Here is a 15,170-nt window from a genome sequence, read left to right on the forward strand (position 1 = left end):
GGCTGAGATGAACCGCGGGGCTCCACTGAGCGAGAGCCAAAGTCCGTGCACACGCCTCGCCTCGCGCGCGCGAGGTCATTACCAACCACGCCTGGCTGCCACTTTGTGCTCCTCACTCATCCCCTTCTCCACAATGTCATCGTCGAGCGACAACAGCTCTGCGGTCAAGCGCTGGCCCAATCAACCCAATCGTCCCTCTTTGCGCTTCCGCGAACCATTCACAGTCGATGTGGTAGCCCGCCACCTCGCCCGTACCATCCTTCGTCCCGAGCTCGTCTTTGCCTGGCCTGCCCTCCTCTACTCCTTCGACCGTCGCTATGCTCACCGTCTATTCGCACTTGCCAGAGAGGGACAGTTTCCTCGCCTGCTCTCCCTAGCCACGCTGCGAGGACTGCTGCGCGCCTATCCGCTCTTTGCCCTCGCCTGGCTCTTTGGCCTGATTCGCGTCCTCAACGCAGCATTGGAACGATATGCTTCCAACTTGGGCGAGTGGAAGGCAGACAAGCCCAATTGGAGCAAAGAGGTCGTCGTCGTCACAGGTGGGGCAAGAGGCATAGGCGCAAAGATTGTCGAGCTGCTCAGTCATGAGAAGCGGGCGCGCGTGGCCGTACTCGACCTGGGCGAGCCAGAGTATGCGCCTGCTCCTCGAGGGGCGCCTGCCATTCACTACTACAAGGTGGGCAGCAGGCGAGATCAAAGCAATGGAATCCGCGCTGAACACTTCTTCTCCGCCCCTCTCCCCCGCAGGTCGACGTCGCTGATGCCTCTGCGGTGGCTGGCGCGGCCGCCTCGATCCGCCGCCACTTGGGACCTGTCACAATGCTAGTCAATAATGCCGGCCTCATGTCCTTTCACCGCATCGTCGATACCGACCCTGCCAACGTCACCAAACTCTGGCGAGTCAATACCCTCGCCCACTTCGTCACCGTGAAAGAGTTCCTCCCAGACATGATCAAGAAGAACCACGGCCACATAATGGCCCTCACATCTAGCGCATCGTTTGCGTCCCTCCCTCAGATGTCCGAGTACACTACCAGCAAAACGGCCTCCCTCGCCTTCTTCGAAGTGTTGCGCGGCGAATTGCGATCACGCTACCATGCCCCTCGCGTGCGTACCTCCATCTGCTGCCCTACAAAGGTACAAACGACAATGGGCAACAGCATGGAGTCGCACGAGATGCCCTTCTTTCACCCTACGCTGCAGCCCATCCAAGTAGCAAGGCGCATGGTAGACGCCCTCGACTCGGGTCTGAGCCATTACATGGTCATGCCTGGTTTGATGAAGATCCTTCCGCTTCTGCGAGGAATGCCGTATTGGCTGAGGAGCTTCATCGACATTGTGGGAAAGACGGATCACTTGGTGAACGACAGCAGCGCTAAGCGTGCGTACGACGATGGGTATGGGAAAGAGTGGGAGGGAAGCGACGCAGAAGACCGAAAGCGTTTCCTCGCCAGTCTCGAGAAGAAGGCATGAACGTCGGAGGAAGTCGCCGAGAGACCTGGGTCGAGACAAGGTTCAATCAATATCCCCTGCGCGTCAAGCTCAGATTCTCCCTCCATTCCTCGCTCGCTATTCGCCGATGTCACTCAGTCTTCACGCTCGGTGTTTTTCGAATCGTAATGCGGATAATTGTATAATGAAGAGCCAAGAGGATGATGATTCGGCCAGCCAAAGCCAAAAGCATCTAAGCCAAAGGAAGAGATGTGTGTGATAAGCCAAATAGAGGGAATAAGATGAAGCCAAAAGCGAGGAGCGTGCGTAAAGAGACTAGATAGAGAGTAAAGACTGTGGTGGTGGTTGAGGGAGCAGGGCTCGCTCACTTATTCGCGCGCTTCCTTTAGGCGGACATCGACGACATCGAGGCAGAGGGCATCGAAGACGACTGGATCGACGAGGGAAGACCGCTGGAGCCGATGGACGAGGGGAGACCGCTGGAGCCCGAGCTGACGGAAGAGGGAAGAGCGGAGCCGCTGGAAACGGGTACGGGAAGAGCGCTGGCGCTGGCGCTGGCCGTGGGCTGAGCAGAGGCCGTCAGGGTCGGGTGAGGGTGAGGGTGAGGGTGGGGGTGAGGGTGAGGGTGGGGGTGCGGGTGAGCACGGCGCTGGAGGTTGTTCAGGCCAAAGATGCCACCGTTGACGTCCTTGGCGTCGACGAGGTCGTCGTCGGACGAGTCCCTCTTCTTCTGAATGTTGTTGAGGCCGAAGATACCGCCGTTCAAGCCCTTGCCGTCGACGAGGTCATCGTCGCTCGAGTCATCGCGGCGCGCCTTCTGCATCCTCTTGATGTTGTTGAGCGCCAGGATACCGGCGTTGACGTCCTTGGCGTCAGCGAGGTCGTCGTCGGACGAGTCGCGCTTCTTCTGGATGTTGTTGAGGCCGAAGATACCGGCGTTGACATCCTTGGCGTCGACGAGGTCATCGTCGGAGCTGTCGTCGCGGCGCTGGATGTTGTTGAGGCCGAAGATGCCACCGTTGACGTCCTTTGCGTCGACGAGGTCATCGTCGGACGAGTCGCGCTTCTTCTGGATGTTGTTGAGGCCGAAGATGCCACCGTTGACGTCCTTTGCGTCGACCAGGTCGTCGTCGGAGTCGTCGCGGCGGAGGTTGTTGAGGCCAAAGATGCCACCGTTGACACCCTTTGCGTCAGCGAGGTCGTCGTCAGACGAGTCGCGACGGAGCTTGTTCTTGATGTTGTTCAAGCCGAAGATGCCGCCGTTGACTCCCTTGGCGTCAGCGAGGTCATCGTCCGAGTCATCACGGCGGAACTTGTTCTTGATGTTGTTGAGCGCAAAGATACCAGCGTTGGCACCCTTGGCGTCGGCGAGGTCGTCGTCGGAGGTGTCGTCGCGGCGCAGGTTGTTCAGGCCAAAGATGCCGGCGTTGACTCCCTTGGCGTCGACGAGGTCGTCGTCGCTCGAGTCGTCGCGGCGGTTCTTGATGTTGTTCAGGCCGAAGATGCCTCCGTTGACACCGGCAGCGTCGACGAGGTCGTCGTTGCTCGAGTCGCGGCGGAGGTTGTTGAGCGCGAAGATGCCGCCGTTGACTCCCTTGGCGTCAGCAAGGTCGTCGTCGCTCGAGTCGTCGCGACGGTTCTTGATGTTGTTCAGGCCAAAGATGCCCGCGTTGGCACCGGCAGCGTCGACGAGGTCGTCGTTGGAGCTGTCACGACGAGTGGGGAGGTTGTCGGCGGCGTCGCCGAGGATAGAGGTGGCCTGAGCGACGGCAGAGGAGATGATCGAAGTGGCGTCACCGATGACGCTCTGAATGACCGAGGCCTCGCTGGAGGCAAGAGACTGAGGCTCGCCAGCAGCGCCCGAGGCGATTTGGGAGGAAGCACCAGGGGAGGAAGCGCTCGGGACGGCCGAGGCAGAGGCGCTGGAGACGGGCACCGGAACGGCGGAAGCCGAAGCCGAAGCCGAAGGCGCAGGGTGAGGGTGAGGGTGAGGGTGAGGGTGAGGGTGAGGGTGGGCGGGGGCGGCCGAGACCGAGATGGCGGCGAGGACCACGGCGAGGAGGATGGCTTGGTGCTTGAACATGTTTGCGAGTGTTGGCTTGGTTGGAAGAGGGGAGGGCTTGGCTTGGCTTGGCTTAAAGAGAGTGGGGAGAGAAAAGGCTGGCTAGGCGCTGTGGAGAGAAGAGAGGCTTGGAGAGATGGTAAAAAAGTTGGAGAGACGGGTGAGCGAGGGGGGTTCTTGTACCCTTTGCGAGACCTGGATGGCAGAGTGAGCCAAGGTAGATTGTTGTCCCATACAACACGCGGCTTCAAGCCTGTGCGACCGCCATGGGAAGGTCTTTGTCGTCGTCGTCTTCGCCTCGATGCGAACTCAATGCGCACGCCTCGTCACGATCCCCTCGCTGAGCTGTCGACTTGACGTGAGCGTCGAGCGAGCAGGAGCGAGCAATGGGGAATGCCGTGGGCATCGATGTGTGTAAGTTTGACGTCTGCCCGCATCTTCGCATCGTCGCGTTGTCGCATTGGATGTTGGTCTGTGTGCTTTGCCGGGGCATGAGAATGAGGTGCGCGATCGGTGTGCAATCGCTTTCCCAGGGTTGAGCCGTCGTGAGCTACGTTGAGCCAGGTTGAGCCTTGTTCCGCGACCAGGATCTGCCTATTCCGACGTCGACATTGTTCCCCCGGTATGCTATTCCAGGTACTAGTGATCAAAGCCGCAAGCTGTTCGATCGCTGCGTCCCTGGGTGTCTGCGCACGGGTCTCGCCTGTCTTGCTTGCTATGAGCTTGACATGCCGTTGCCGTCTGCGCGCTGCCCTCGCCGCTGTCTCGCGTACGGCGGATAGTCGAGAGTACCGCATTGCCCTATTCGAAGTCGTACGTCAATCAACACCAGATCTCACCGGTCGTCGAGAGGACAAGAAGCTCGACGAGCCTCGCCAATGTCGTCGTAGCGCGTCGAGTGCGCAGGCGAGGAGGAATTCGGCGACCAACGAGGTGTCGAGACGAGATCGTCGTCCAATGCGACGCGCCGTCTCGAGCGCGCCCTGCGCAGGGTCAACAGCATCTCTCGCTCGGCCCACATGAGAATCCACCGAACTCTCCCAGTGCGAGGGGCGATGCGGCGATGCGATTCAGTGGAGGTCGTGGTAGTGAGAAACATCGTGCAGCGTGCGTGCAGCCTCGCACTCTCTTCCCGCCCCGCTTCAGGCTCGTCTCGTCGTCGTCGTCGTCGTCGTCCGCTTCTGTCGCGTGGCCCCAATTCCTTCCGCCCGGTCACAGGCACACGCTCTTGCCGCGCACGCTCACGCCCACGCCTGGACACTCCTCGCGTCGACGCTTCCCCGTGCCTCGGTAGCCAATCAATGACCCAAGCGAGGAGGGAGCATCCAAGGGAGGCCAGGCCGCCCGCTGAGCCAGCCCGTTGAGCCAGCCCGTTGAGCCTGCCCTGATCGCCCCTCGCACACACACAACACACTCCTCGCACGAACCCCTCGCGTCACGGCATCGCTCATCGCACCGCCCTCGAAAGCCGGCTCGCAGCCCAAGCCAAGAACAAGACGTTGACGATGAACACGACACAATCGCAATGCCAGTGCCGCCTCGCTACCTCGCTACCTCGCCCTCGCGCCCCGTGCTCGCTCGCCCTGACGACGTCTCACTCATCCCTACGACTGCGAGAGCGAGACGGAATGGCGAGAAGGAATGGACTGAGCGCATCGTTCGTCCGATCAGTCGGTCCCACTTTTCTTGGCCGTCCTCGCCTGGCCTTGCAACAGCATGCCATGCCGTATGTCTCGCCGTGTCGCGCTGCGCCGCGCAATGTTATTGTTGACTACGCACGATTGCTGCCTTCTGTCAAGAAAAAAGCATGCCTTTGCGGCCATCGTAGACTCGTAGTCATCGTCGCGCCGTCGCCTCGAAGTCGCCGCTGCTGTTGGCGTGCTTTCGACGTCGCCTGTAGGCCCCATTTTGAAGCCAAAGTTGCCTTCGCCTGACATTCGGAGAAGCCTCGCCCGCCGTGCCCATCGAAGCCAGTTAATTGACTCTACGCTGCCCGGGTGGTTGAAACGGGCCCAGCGGGGCTTCTAGCGTACGCTCGGGGCGTTGCTCGAGCAAGCCGTGGTTTCTTGGCCCCCCGCTCCCCTGGGCGACTTCTCTGCAGGAGCGACCAGCTGTGCATCGATCTAGGGTTCCTCTCCCGCATGCCTGGAGTAGAGTAGAGAGTGGTTTTGCGCCCGCCTGCCCGCCCGCCTGCCCGCCCGCCTTAGCTTGTACCGCCCCGCTGCTCGCTGCTCGCTGCTCTCCTTGCTCAAGGGCAATTTGCGCACGGTTCTCGTGTCCTCCCGTCCGTCCGTCCGCCCGCCCGTCGTCTGAAGCTTCTTCGAGGAAACAGAAGTGTTGGTTGGCCGGCCGCGACTTGTTGGTGTTGGCAGACATATTGACACCCTCTTTCGCAACGGCCGGGATCATGGCTTGCTCTCAACAGAAGTGACAGCACTCGTCCGAAGCCACGCCACGCCAAGCCAAGAAGGCCGCCGCCCTACGCCGTCTTTCCCCCTAGCGCCGCCGCTGAGTGGCGGCGTCGCGGCGTGGTGGTCGGACCCCATCGTCTACTCGCCTCGCCTAATTGACGCCCCGTCTGCCGCCCACCCGCTCTCCTATTTAGTTGCCAACGCCCCGTGCCTGGACCCCTTCCTTTGTTTCCCTCCATCTCATCTCATCTCGGTCCCCGTCTCCATCCCCTTTGCCCCTTCTTCTCCATCTCCTCATCCTCCATCTCCTCTACGCCTCGCCTTTTCATTCTTTCAAGGCAGCGTGCTCACGGCATACACTCTTTGGCTTGTCCCTCGAATCGTCCTCTCTCTCACCCATCATCATCATCTCTTGCTCTCGCACCACCATGTCGTCGTCGGCCTCATTCCGCTGGCTCTTCGTAGCCCTCGTCGCCTTTGTCTACTGCGTCGCTTCGGCCAACGCTGAGAAGGCTGGCTTCATCCAGGTCCGCAGCCCTCATCCCCACCCTCACGCCCAGCCGGGCTTGATCAGCTCCCTCGTCGAGACTGTAACGGGCAAGCGCCCTGCCCCTGCTCGTCCTCTTGGAGAGCTCCAGAAGTCCACTGTACCTTCATCGGCCCCTCCTCCGGTCGCATCCTCGATCAAGAAGACGGTAAGTCCGCTCGGGCATACGCAGCAATGACACCACGAGCGCACGCTGACACTCCTCCTCCTCCTCCCCCATCCTGGCACCCACAGCAAACCAAGGCCTCGTCGGCGGTTAAGAACCCCAGCAAGCGACCCGTTGGTGCCTTCGCTACCACATACCCTCTCTCGGCCGGTGACCTCTTCGTCTGGCAGTCTAAGAACCCGCACAACGAGGCCGACACCGAGTCCGCCACCATCATCATCCACGGCGTCGACCGCAATGCCGGCGACTACTTCACTACGCTCAACACTACCTGGAAGGCGGCTCGCAACCAGAACCTCGCTCGTGCCCCGGCAAAGTCGATGCTCATCGCTCCGCTCTTCTTCGACCAAGTCTACGACAAGGGACTCTACGACCCGACCACCCTCGCATGGGGAGAGAACAACGCTTGGTGCCTCGGTGAGGGCTCGACCAACCCCTCTGGCTCTGGTCTCTCGTCCCTCTCGGCTCTCGACGAGCTCGTTGCCCGCTTCTCCAACCGCAAGAACTTCCCCAACATGAAGTACATCACCTTTGTCGGCCACGGTTGCGGTGGTATGACTCTCCAGCGCTACGCCGCCCTCACCTCGAGCAGCTCCAATGGCGTCCCCATCCGTTACGTCGTTGGCAACCCCTCGTCGATGCTCTACTGGTCCCGCGACAGGCCCAGCGACTCGTTCAACGCCAACTCGTGCCCTTACTACAACTCCTTCTTCTTTGGCCTCGACGACTTCTACATCCCGTACCCCAAGAACAAGAACTCGGCTCAGCTCTTCAAGTCGTACGTTCAGCGCGACGTCCGCTACCTCGTCTCCCTCGACGACAACGGAGGCGGTGACCAGACGTGCGAGGCAAAGGCCGCTGGTGGTGTTGCCCGCAAGTCGCGCACCTTGGCTTACTGGAAGTACATCAACATCCTCTCGGGCAAGAAGGCCAGCGACTACTCGCAGTTCCCCGGCTCCTTTACTCGCTTGCAAAAGTCGCAGCAGGGCGGCAACTCCGACAACGAGTTCGTTGACGACGTTAAGGCTAAGGACTTTACCGGCGTCAACTTCGCTCATCAGCTCGTCCAGCTGTCTGGTGTCGGCCACAACGCACCGGCCGTCCTCACCTCGAGCCAGGGTCGCAAGGCCATCTTCGCCTAAGTGCGCGCACAAAGTAGCAGCAGGGACATTTGCTTTCTCCGTTTCGCCTTCTCCTCTCGTAGCCCTACACTATCATATTGCCCTTTCTCCTCTGGCGCCCTTGGCTCTGTGTCTCTATCCAGTCACCGCACAACCAATCACATTGCGTCGATTGACTAGCTCGCTGGCCCGCCCGAATTCGTGTGACATCTAGCGATGAGAGGCGCGGGACGTGGTGCGTAGGGCGTGAGGCGTGAACGGGACGCGAGCCCTCGCCAGCGAGCCAGAGTCCCGTACCGCTTACTTCGCCTCGCTCGTTCCACTACGGGCCACTCCACCTTGCGTGGCGTGGCTTACAGCAAAGCTCAGCATCAAACGAGTTCAATCGCTATGCAATCGCATCGAAATCTGGAACTTGCCACAGAAATGTCCAATCGTACGTCGTTGCTCCCTTCTATTGGCCTGGCCGCAGATTGCAACCGCAAAACTGCGTTTGCGGCGGGGCCACTTGTTGCCAAGGAGCAAGGCGAGGCATAACGACGAGAGGGTCCGTGGCGAGCGGCAGGTGAGACTTCAATTCGCTCGACCGCTGCTGAAGCGATGTTCGCTCCTCATGCTGCTCAGCGAGACATCTTCGACACGCTCTAACGATCCCGCTTCCTTGGCTCTCGCTTGGTGGATGGCCCAGCCTCCGACGATTCATGGGATTGCGCGGGTTCCACAACGCGGCTCCGCTTCACGCTCCGACCTCCCCCCGTTCCACGCTACCACTTCGACTTCAACAGTGCGGCCAAATCTCCTTCTCTCGTGACCGCATCCATTCATTCGAGCCGCTCTCTGCACACACACACACGAATCAGACGATGGGTTTCTTTGTCTTTGTGAAAGGGGTGGGACCAATTGCCCGACAACACCAGCGCTCCTAATGGCGCGGCGATGGATCTATTGCGTGACGATGGAATCGATGACAGTGGATGCGTGACTATGAGATGACGAAGACCCAAATGATGACGATGAGAGAGCTATGCGTGACTGCGTGACTGCTGATTAGACGAGAACCTAATGCAAGGTAGGATCGACTCTTGAGGTGACGGATTTTGGTTGGAACGCTGCTGCGCGTTCCGGTCTCGAAGCTTAAAACCTTGAGCGTGTCGCGCCAGCGACGCTCAGAGAACGACTGGCTTGGGCGCCTCGCCGTTGGTAGTGACGGCGGCCATAGAAGGGACGCGAGCTTGCGTGGTTTGAGCAGCGGCAGCGGGAGCGGTAGACGACGTCCAGGTGCCAATGATGTCGTTTTGAGGGACGACAACTGCATTGTTGGCCACGGTGGGGGCGGTAGGGAAGGATCCCGAGCTGCTTGATACGGTGGATGCAGTAGCGTGGGCCTCTGAAACAGGGGCGACCTGGTTGCCTGCGCCGGTGATCTTCTTGAACTGGCTGTTCGACGAAGCGGTGGAATTTGACGAGGCCGACGAGGACATCGGCTTGAACATCGATGCGATGACGCTGCTGGTAGCAGACTTGCCAGAGCACTGCGGGCGAAGGGGGGCAGATGATGGTCAGATCGTGTACGAAGCTGTTTCCAGAGCGAGCATCGCGCGCTCACCTTGCAAGAGAGGTTGCCGAGCGAGCCACGCTTGAGGACAGCGGTGTTGACTTTGCACACGGTGACAGGCTTCGCTGAGCCGCACGTTGTCGCACAGGCCTGCTCGAAGCGTGAGCAGAAGGTGGGGGCAGCGAAGTTGCTGAGGCCAGAGCCGACGGGGAGGGCGGTGACCATGGTCGAGAGGACCGAGGCGATGATGAAGAGGCAGATGAAGGCGCGCATCGTATGTGAATGTCAGAGTATGCTGGATGTGATTGATGAAGGGGAGAGATTGGGTTCGTATCGCTGCCATCTTATACAAAAGTCTCCCGTCTCCCTGCTCGCCGAGTTAGGGGTGGCAACATCGCCTAGATCTCGATGGACGGTGTCTGCTGGGATCGGCCATAGCGCTAGGAGTAGGCCCAGGCTGGAACGTCTGGTAGCGGCGCCCATCTGCGTCTGGCTGAAACCCACCCCAACCCACGCAAACACAACCCCGCGCATCTGCGCTCTAAGCTGAGATCCAAGCCGCTCTCTCAATAGGCATATCTCGGTCTGGACGTCGAAGGTGTGGCGGCGTACCACACCACTTAGCGTGGCGGCTGTACGGTCGGAGCAAGTTTGTTGGGCCTACTGGTTTCACCTGCTCCTTAAGGCACGCCCGCCTCTCGTCGTCTCACCCGGGCAGAGGCACGCGCATGGCCAGGTGAAACCGGCATCGTCGAGTGGCGAGGCCTTGAGGTGGCGGAGTGGAGGGCAATCAATCGGGGCGAGGCGGGCGCTCATCGCCGCCATTAGTGGCGGGCGTAAGGGGGACAAAGGGGCGCAAGCTATCATCTCTAGAGCCTGGTGAGGAAGTCATCGTCTGTCCAGGACTTCCGTATCCGGCGATGAAGGGGTTGCACGGGGCGGCGGCGGGCCCTCTGCTCTGGTATCCAGCTCCGCCCGGGCTGGCCACGCGGCGGCGAATGGAAGCCCTAGAGCGAGATCCAAACTCCGACGCGAGGCTTCGATAGACAATGGGCGGACCAAGGTCAAGGAAGGAAGTGGGTGTCGTGCGACGCGCTCGATGGATCGTGGCGCGGGCGCCACCATTGTTCGGCCCCTTTTGCCATCGAATCATGGCGACCTGAGATGGTGATTTGACGCCCATTCCATCAATCTGCTGGATTCAACTACGATGAGATCTCGGCCTCTTTGCTGTCACGGCGATGTTCAATGGAAGACGTCACGTCGTGATCCGCGAGGAGACACCATCTTGTGCCCTCTGCCGCTCAAAAAAAGTGTTTCTCGTCCTTGACCATCACTTGGGTCCAATTAGCACCAGGGGCTACCCTCGCTTGCCTATCGCCATCACTAATCATTGCCCTTTGCGCCGAAGCATGCACTCCAATAGGCCCTCACGACCTCGACCCTGTTTGTTCAGAGCCATGCCTTGCTCTTACTGCTATAAGCTGGATCGATGCCTGAGCCAACAGTTCGGAAGCGACCATTTGAACTCGCTCGCAGGCAGGCCAGGCCATCGAGATAGCGGCGCCCTAATGCCCTGCTTCGATTGGACTCCGTCGCGTCGCCCGCGGGAGCGCGTCGCCGCACACGCTCAAAGCAGAAGGCTGCGCGCTCAGAGTGGCAGCGACGAGCTTGAGGCCGTCAATCCCCGCCCATCGAGATCGTTGTCGATCTCGACGTGAGCATCGAGATGCCCAAATGGCTGGCAGACCATGCCGCCAAGGATTGCTGCACGCTACGCCTCCTTCCGCTTGCGCTCCTGGATGCCTCGGAGCTACCACTATTCCCACCGCGACGCCGTCGCCGCTGGTGGTTGTGCCTAGGCTAAATACAGTGATCAAGGGTCCGTATCGTGAGATGAGACGGATGCGATGAGCAAGTCGTGGTTCAACAAGGGTCTAGGTGTCACAACGCCTCGCCATGCGATAGCGCGCGCCACGATGAGAGTTGAATTGGTGTAGCGACGGAGCTACTTTGCGGTGAGGGTCCTCGACGCAGTGGCTGTATGTAGATCGGCCTGCCAGATCTAACGCCCTCGACATTTGAGCGTGGCTGCATGTAGCAGCTTGTGGTCGTTTCCAATCGCTCCATCTGGACCCCTACTCGTTACCACCGGAACCACGCTTGCGCGCGTGCCCGCAACCATATCGCCTGCTTTCAAATGTGTCGCAATAGATGCGATGGCTGCCTGCCAACTTTCGGCGCGAAGAGGTTTTGACCGGGCCATTGTGACTTGTACCCCCGCTACCAGCCACCATCGAGCGCCGCGCTATCATAGCGTTCCCACCATTCCACGTCGGCCCTGTTAGCATTGGTTAGTGATCGCAAGACGTCTCAGCGAGAAGTCAAGCCGCGGCTCTGTCCCGTCTACGGAAAGCATCGAGACAAGGAGCTACTGCGAGCCAACCACACGGGAAGGTGTCACGAGAGAGCGCTGCGATGAGGCGCCATGGTGAGGCGCTACCATGAGACGCTAGCGAGGAGGCGCCGTCCGCTTGGAAGCCCGTTCCATTCTCGTACGAGGGTAAGTCAGACGCGGCGCTCACAAATGTCTTGCGGGCTATGATGGGATTAGATAGAAGTTTCAATTTCATCGTGAGATTTTTGGGGCTGGTGTTGCGCTGCCGCGGCTATGCTGGATAATACAAATGATGATGCGTGAGAGAGGGGGAGTGGGGATCGGGGAGCTTCGTAATCATGAAATTGATCGTGAGAAAAGCCTGGTGCTTCGTCGTAGATCGTGGCTTGCTGTGCTGGGGTAGTCTTGATGATGATGTGAGTGTGTGACGATGCCAAGGATCATTGCGCTCGCTGAGCTGTGTGTGCACCCTCAAAGCGCCTCGCCCACGATGTAGGGATCCAGATACTCGTCCTCCTCTGCGCGCTTCCCGTCGTCGTAGTCGCCCTGCAATCCAGGACTCGTTCCGGGGGTCAGGTGCCCCTCATTCTCCTCAATCGACGTGTTCCACTCCAAACTCTGCCCTGCATGCGTCTCGTACGACTCCTCGCCCTCGCCCTGCTCAGCGCCGTCGTATGCGTACGCTGCATCCTCGCCGACGATGGAACCCACATCCTCGCAGCCCTCGTCGCCGTCCTCGTCATCATCGATGACGTCCTCTCCACGAGCATGACGCAGGATGTACTCGCACTCGGGCTTGTGGATCCAAGGAGCGGGTGGACGGATGAGGCGCGCCAGGAGACTGTCGAGATTGGCAAAGTTGTTGTCGTTGGTGGCGAAGCGACGATGCTCAGCCGAGCTGATGTGGCGGTCAAAGTTGTTGAAGCCCTTGCGACAGTTCTCGCAGTAGAAGGCCTTCTTCTCCTTGTCCTTCTTAGCGGCGGCGACGGCAGCAGCTGCGGCTGCCTCTTGCTCGGCAGCAGCTGCTTGTGCTGCTGCGTGCGCGGCGGCGGCGGCGGCGGCGGCGGCAGCAGCGTGAGGACGGGCGGGATGCTGACGAGGAGGTGCCTGTGCGTGCGGCTGGGCGGGATGAGTCGCGTGATGGACCTTCTGGCTCTCATTCGTCATGCCGAGCATCTGGCGGACGAGGGCGCCGTGAGCGACAGGATCCGTAGCTCGAGGGACGGAGCTGGAACGAGCCATGGCATGGGAGCCGTCTGGAGTGGTCATGGTGTTGGCGGGGGAAGCAGCCGAGACCATACGCCTACCTAGCTGAGCGACACGCTTGTCTTGAAGAGCGAAGCTAGGCGTGGAGACACCTGCGATGATGCCGTGCGAGCCGTAGAGGCTGCCAGCGACACTAGCCGTGCTCCCGTACTGGGCCGAGGTCATGTTGCTGGCCACGCTGACGCTGTTGCCCGATGCTAGCTGGTAGGGGGAAGCTCCTCGCTCAAAGACACGAGACTCAGGGGCGGGGGAGGCGCTGGCACGGAGGCTGTCCTTGGACTGCTCACGACGAAGGCTGTCGAGGCGGTGGTAAGCGCGCGAGGGTTCTGGTCCGGGCGTAGTGGCAGCCTCGAGCTTGGCGCGATCGAGAGCCGCCTGACGTTCCTTTTTGCGTGCTTCGTCCTCAGCCTCACGCTGCTCGCGCTCTCGCTCCTTCCTGCGGCTGTACTTGGTGAAGCTGGGCGCGGGGCGCAATGCGAAGGGGCAGAGAGATGGATGTCAGCGTGTACACATACTATGCTTCTCGCACCGGAACTCACGGGCATCGTCCCTCGTGCTCGCCGTAGAGCTTGGGCCAGGGCGGCCTCTCATTGGGGTCCTCTGGCTTGGCGTACTGCTGAAAGATGATGGCGTGATGCTCCTCTGTAGCGTCGCCCACGAGGACAAAGACGTCGTTGCGCTTGTCGAGGTAGCGATAGCCGCTCTGAGGTGCCGAGAGGTCGCGCTCCGACGTGCCGTGGATGCGCTCGTGTTCGAGCATCTTTGCGAGGTCTTGCTTGGTGGCGGACGACGGTCCAGTGCTCGCGGCATCAGTGCCAAAGAGGAAGTTCATCGTGGTCCAGAACTTGTCGAGCGTCCAGACCTTGATGCCGAGATCAGTGGCCTTGCGAACGACGTCGCTGGCGTTGGAGGCCATCGATGGGATGGTATCTTCGAAGGGATTACGGTCAGAGTGGAGGGGAGTCTCGCGATTCTTGCGTCCGAGTCCCTTTTTGCTCGGGGAGAAACGCTTGGTGGCAGCACCAGTAGCGGCCGTGGCGGCGGCGGCGGCGGTAGCGTCAACTTTGCGCGTGACGGCAGAGGGAAGGCGAGAGGAAGAGGTCGAAGGTGCCGTAGTCGTCGTAGCTGTGGCTGGCGTCTTGCGATTGGCGACGACGTGGGAGCACGACTTGTCAAAGAAGGGCTCGACTCGCCCGCCGCACCTCTGAATGGCAATGGTCATCTTTTCTTTACTCTTGTCGTCGAAGCCATCGAGGTAGAAGGCGAACTTGGTGAAGGCGGCAATGTACTTTTTGCGCCAGTCATTGCGAGTGAGGCGGGTATGTTCGTCCTTTGCTGCTCGCTCAGCGGCCGAGAGACGGGAGTGCTTGTCGATGCGCGTGGTCGTGGTCGTGGGGGCGAGGGAAGGGGTAGCAGCCGTCTTGGTGGGCTCAGTGTTGTTGCGAGGTTGAGGCTGAGGTGGTTGTGGTCCCTCTTCATCGACGTTCATCTGGTTGAGCTCGTTGGAGATGCTCTGACTAGTATTGGCACTCTCGCCGCCCTCTCTCTCACTCTTGGAGGATCGACTCTTTTTGTGAGGATGAGGTGGACTCGCCTCGTCATCTTCGTCTACGATGTTGCGAGGATGAACCTCCTCGCGTGGGATGGCACGCTTCTGAGGGGTGCGCAAGCCTATATTCGAGGCTGCTGCTGCTGCTACTGCTGCTGAGCGAGAGGCTACAATGTGCTTGGCAGAGGCTAGGCGGGAGGTAGGCTGCTGCTGTTGGGTAGCAGATGGCTTCAATTGCGCTTCCTCGGCCACGTCGTCGCCCGTACCTCGAGGCTGAACATTTTTGACGCTGAGAGGGATTCTCGTCGTTGCAGCCGTCGAGCGAGAGGCTGGAAGCCCCGCTTCATTGGGCGGCTGCTGACGTCGACTAGCCATGATGACAGCGCCTCACCACGAGCGCGAGGACGACTCGCACACGACTACGACGACGACTTAGTCAATATGACCGCGCGGGTATAGCAATGAAGAGAGACGAGGAGCCGATGCTGATGCTGCTGATGACGATGATGACGACGAGCGGCGTGATGATGAGGAGAGGGAGGCTCCAGGCCAACGTCTATGAGTGGTGGTAATGGTGGTAAAGAAGGCAAGATGGAGTGGATCAACGATGCTTTTGTTGATCCCTCGCCTGCCTTGCCTGCCC

The 15,170-nt window shown here is 60.3% G+C and overlaps 7 protein-coding genes across 7 annotated transcripts; 3 read left to right on the top strand and 4 right to left on the bottom strand.

Moving 5' to 3' along the window:
- Positions 1-97: 97 nt before the first annotated feature.
- BDZ90DRAFT_234138 (NAD(P)-binding protein) lies at positions 98-1,627 on the top strand. The gene is made up of 2 exons (XM_025506910.1): positions 98-676; positions 748-1,627. The coding sequence occupies exons 1-2, from the start codon at positions 134-136 to the stop codon at positions 1,471-1,473; spliced, it is 1,269 nt and encodes a 422-aa protein (XP_025359904.1). The 5' UTR covers positions 98-133; the 3' UTR covers positions 1,474-1,627.
- A 210-nt stretch (positions 1,628-1,837) lies between these two features.
- BDZ90DRAFT_228380 (hypothetical protein) lies at positions 1,838-3,535 on the bottom strand (the record flags this gene model as incomplete). The annotated part of the gene is made up of 1 exon (XM_025504805.1): positions 1,838-3,535. The coding sequence occupies one exon, from the start codon at positions 3,533-3,535 to the stop codon at positions 1,838-1,840; it is 1,698 nt and encodes a 565-aa protein (XP_025359905.1).
- Positions 3,536-3,553: 18 nt separating this feature from the next.
- On the bottom strand, positions 3,554-4,409 carry BDZ90DRAFT_72300 (hypothetical protein). The gene has a single exon (XM_025509805.1). It carries the CDS (start codon positions 4,309-4,311, stop codon positions 3,841-3,843), a length of 471 nt encoding a protein of 156 aa, XP_025359906.1. The 5' UTR covers positions 4,312-4,409; the 3' UTR covers positions 3,554-3,840.
- Positions 4,410-4,810: 401 nt separating this feature from the next.
- Positions 4,811-5,290, top strand: BDZ90DRAFT_234140 (hypothetical protein). Its single transcript, XM_025506911.1, has one exon. The coding sequence runs from the start codon at positions 5,040-5,042 to the stop codon at positions 5,283-5,285; it is 246 nt and encodes an 81-aa protein (XP_025359907.1). The 5' UTR covers positions 4,811-5,039; the 3' UTR covers positions 5,286-5,290.
- A 607-nt stretch (positions 5,291-5,897) lies between these two features.
- Positions 5,898-7,943, top strand: BDZ90DRAFT_234141 (hypothetical protein). The gene is made up of 2 exons (XM_025506912.1): positions 5,898-6,620; positions 6,707-7,943. Exons 1-2 carry the CDS (start codon positions 6,354-6,356, stop codon positions 7,778-7,780), a joined length of 1,341 nt encoding a protein of 446 aa, XP_025359908.1. The 5' UTR covers positions 5,898-6,353; the 3' UTR covers positions 7,781-7,943.
- Positions 7,944-8,634: 691 nt separating this feature from the next.
- On the bottom strand, positions 8,635-9,618 carry BDZ90DRAFT_234144 (hypothetical protein). Its single transcript, XM_025506913.1, has 2 exons — positions 9,366-9,618; positions 8,635-9,291 (listed from the first exon to the last, which is right to left on the bottom strand). The coding sequence occupies exons 1-2, from the start codon at positions 9,585-9,587 to the stop codon at positions 8,926-8,928; spliced, it is 588 nt and encodes a 195-aa protein (XP_025359909.1). The 5' UTR covers positions 9,588-9,618; the 3' UTR covers positions 8,635-8,925.
- A 2,303-nt stretch (positions 9,619-11,921) lies between these two features.
- Positions 11,922-15,112, bottom strand: BDZ90DRAFT_275888 (hypothetical protein). The gene is made up of 2 exons (XM_025508907.1): positions 13,518-15,112; positions 11,922-13,435 (listed from the first exon to the last, which is right to left on the bottom strand). Exons 1-2 carry the CDS (start codon positions 14,900-14,902, stop codon positions 12,184-12,186), a joined length of 2,637 nt encoding a protein of 878 aa, XP_025359910.1. The 5' UTR covers positions 14,903-15,112; the 3' UTR covers positions 11,922-12,183.
- Between the last annotated feature and the right edge of the window lie 58 nt (positions 15,113-15,170).

The sequence above is a fragment of the Jaminaea rosea genome (genome assembly GCF_003144245.1).
Source record: "Jaminaea rosea strain MCA 5214 unplaced genomic scaffold BDZ90scaffold_15, whole genome shotgun sequence".
Taxonomy (NCBI): domain Eukaryota; kingdom Fungi; phylum Basidiomycota; class Exobasidiomycetes; order Microstromatales; genus Jaminaea; species Jaminaea rosea.

Bases quoted from the DNA above. Each gene is read 5' to 3' on its own strand.
- BDZ90DRAFT_234138 (XM_025506910.1), top strand. From the start codon at position 134: ATGTCATCGTCGAGCGACAACAGCTCTGCGGTCAAGCGCTGGCCCAAT. The intron at 677-747 runs GTGGGCAGCAGG...TCTCCCCCGCAG, and splicing joins CTGCCATTCACTACTACAAG to GTCGACGTCGCTGATGCCTC.
- BDZ90DRAFT_72300 (XM_025509805.1), bottom strand. From the start codon at position 4,311: ATGCGGTACTCTCGACTATCCGCCGTACGCGAGACAGCGGCGAGGGCA.
- BDZ90DRAFT_234140 (XM_025506911.1), top strand. From the start codon at position 5,040: ATGCCAGTGCCGCCTCGCTACCTCGCTACCTCGCCCTCGCGCCCCGTG.
- BDZ90DRAFT_234141 (XM_025506912.1), top strand. From the start codon at position 6,354: ATGTCGTCGTCGGCCTCATTCCGCTGGCTCTTCGTAGCCCTCGTCGCC. The intron at 6,621-6,706 runs GTAAGTCCGCTC...TGGCACCCACAG, and splicing joins CATCCTCGATCAAGAAGACG to CAAACCAAGGCCTCGTCGGC.
- BDZ90DRAFT_234144 (XM_025506913.1), bottom strand. From the start codon at position 9,587: ATGCGCGCCTTCATCTGCCTCTTCATCATCGCCTCGGTCCTCTCGACC. The intron at 9,292-9,365 runs GTGAGCGCGCGA...CTTCGCCCGCAG, and splicing joins TCGGCAACCTCTCTTGCAAG to TGCTCTGGCAAGTCTGCTAC.
- BDZ90DRAFT_275888 (XM_025508907.1), bottom strand. From the start codon at position 14,902: ATGGCTAGTCGACGTCAGCAGCCGCCCAATGAAGCGGGGCTTCCAGCC. The intron at 13,436-13,517 runs GTGAGTTCCGGT...CCCCGCGCCCAG, and splicing joins GAGCACGAGGGACGATGCCC to CTTCACCAAGTACAGCCGCA.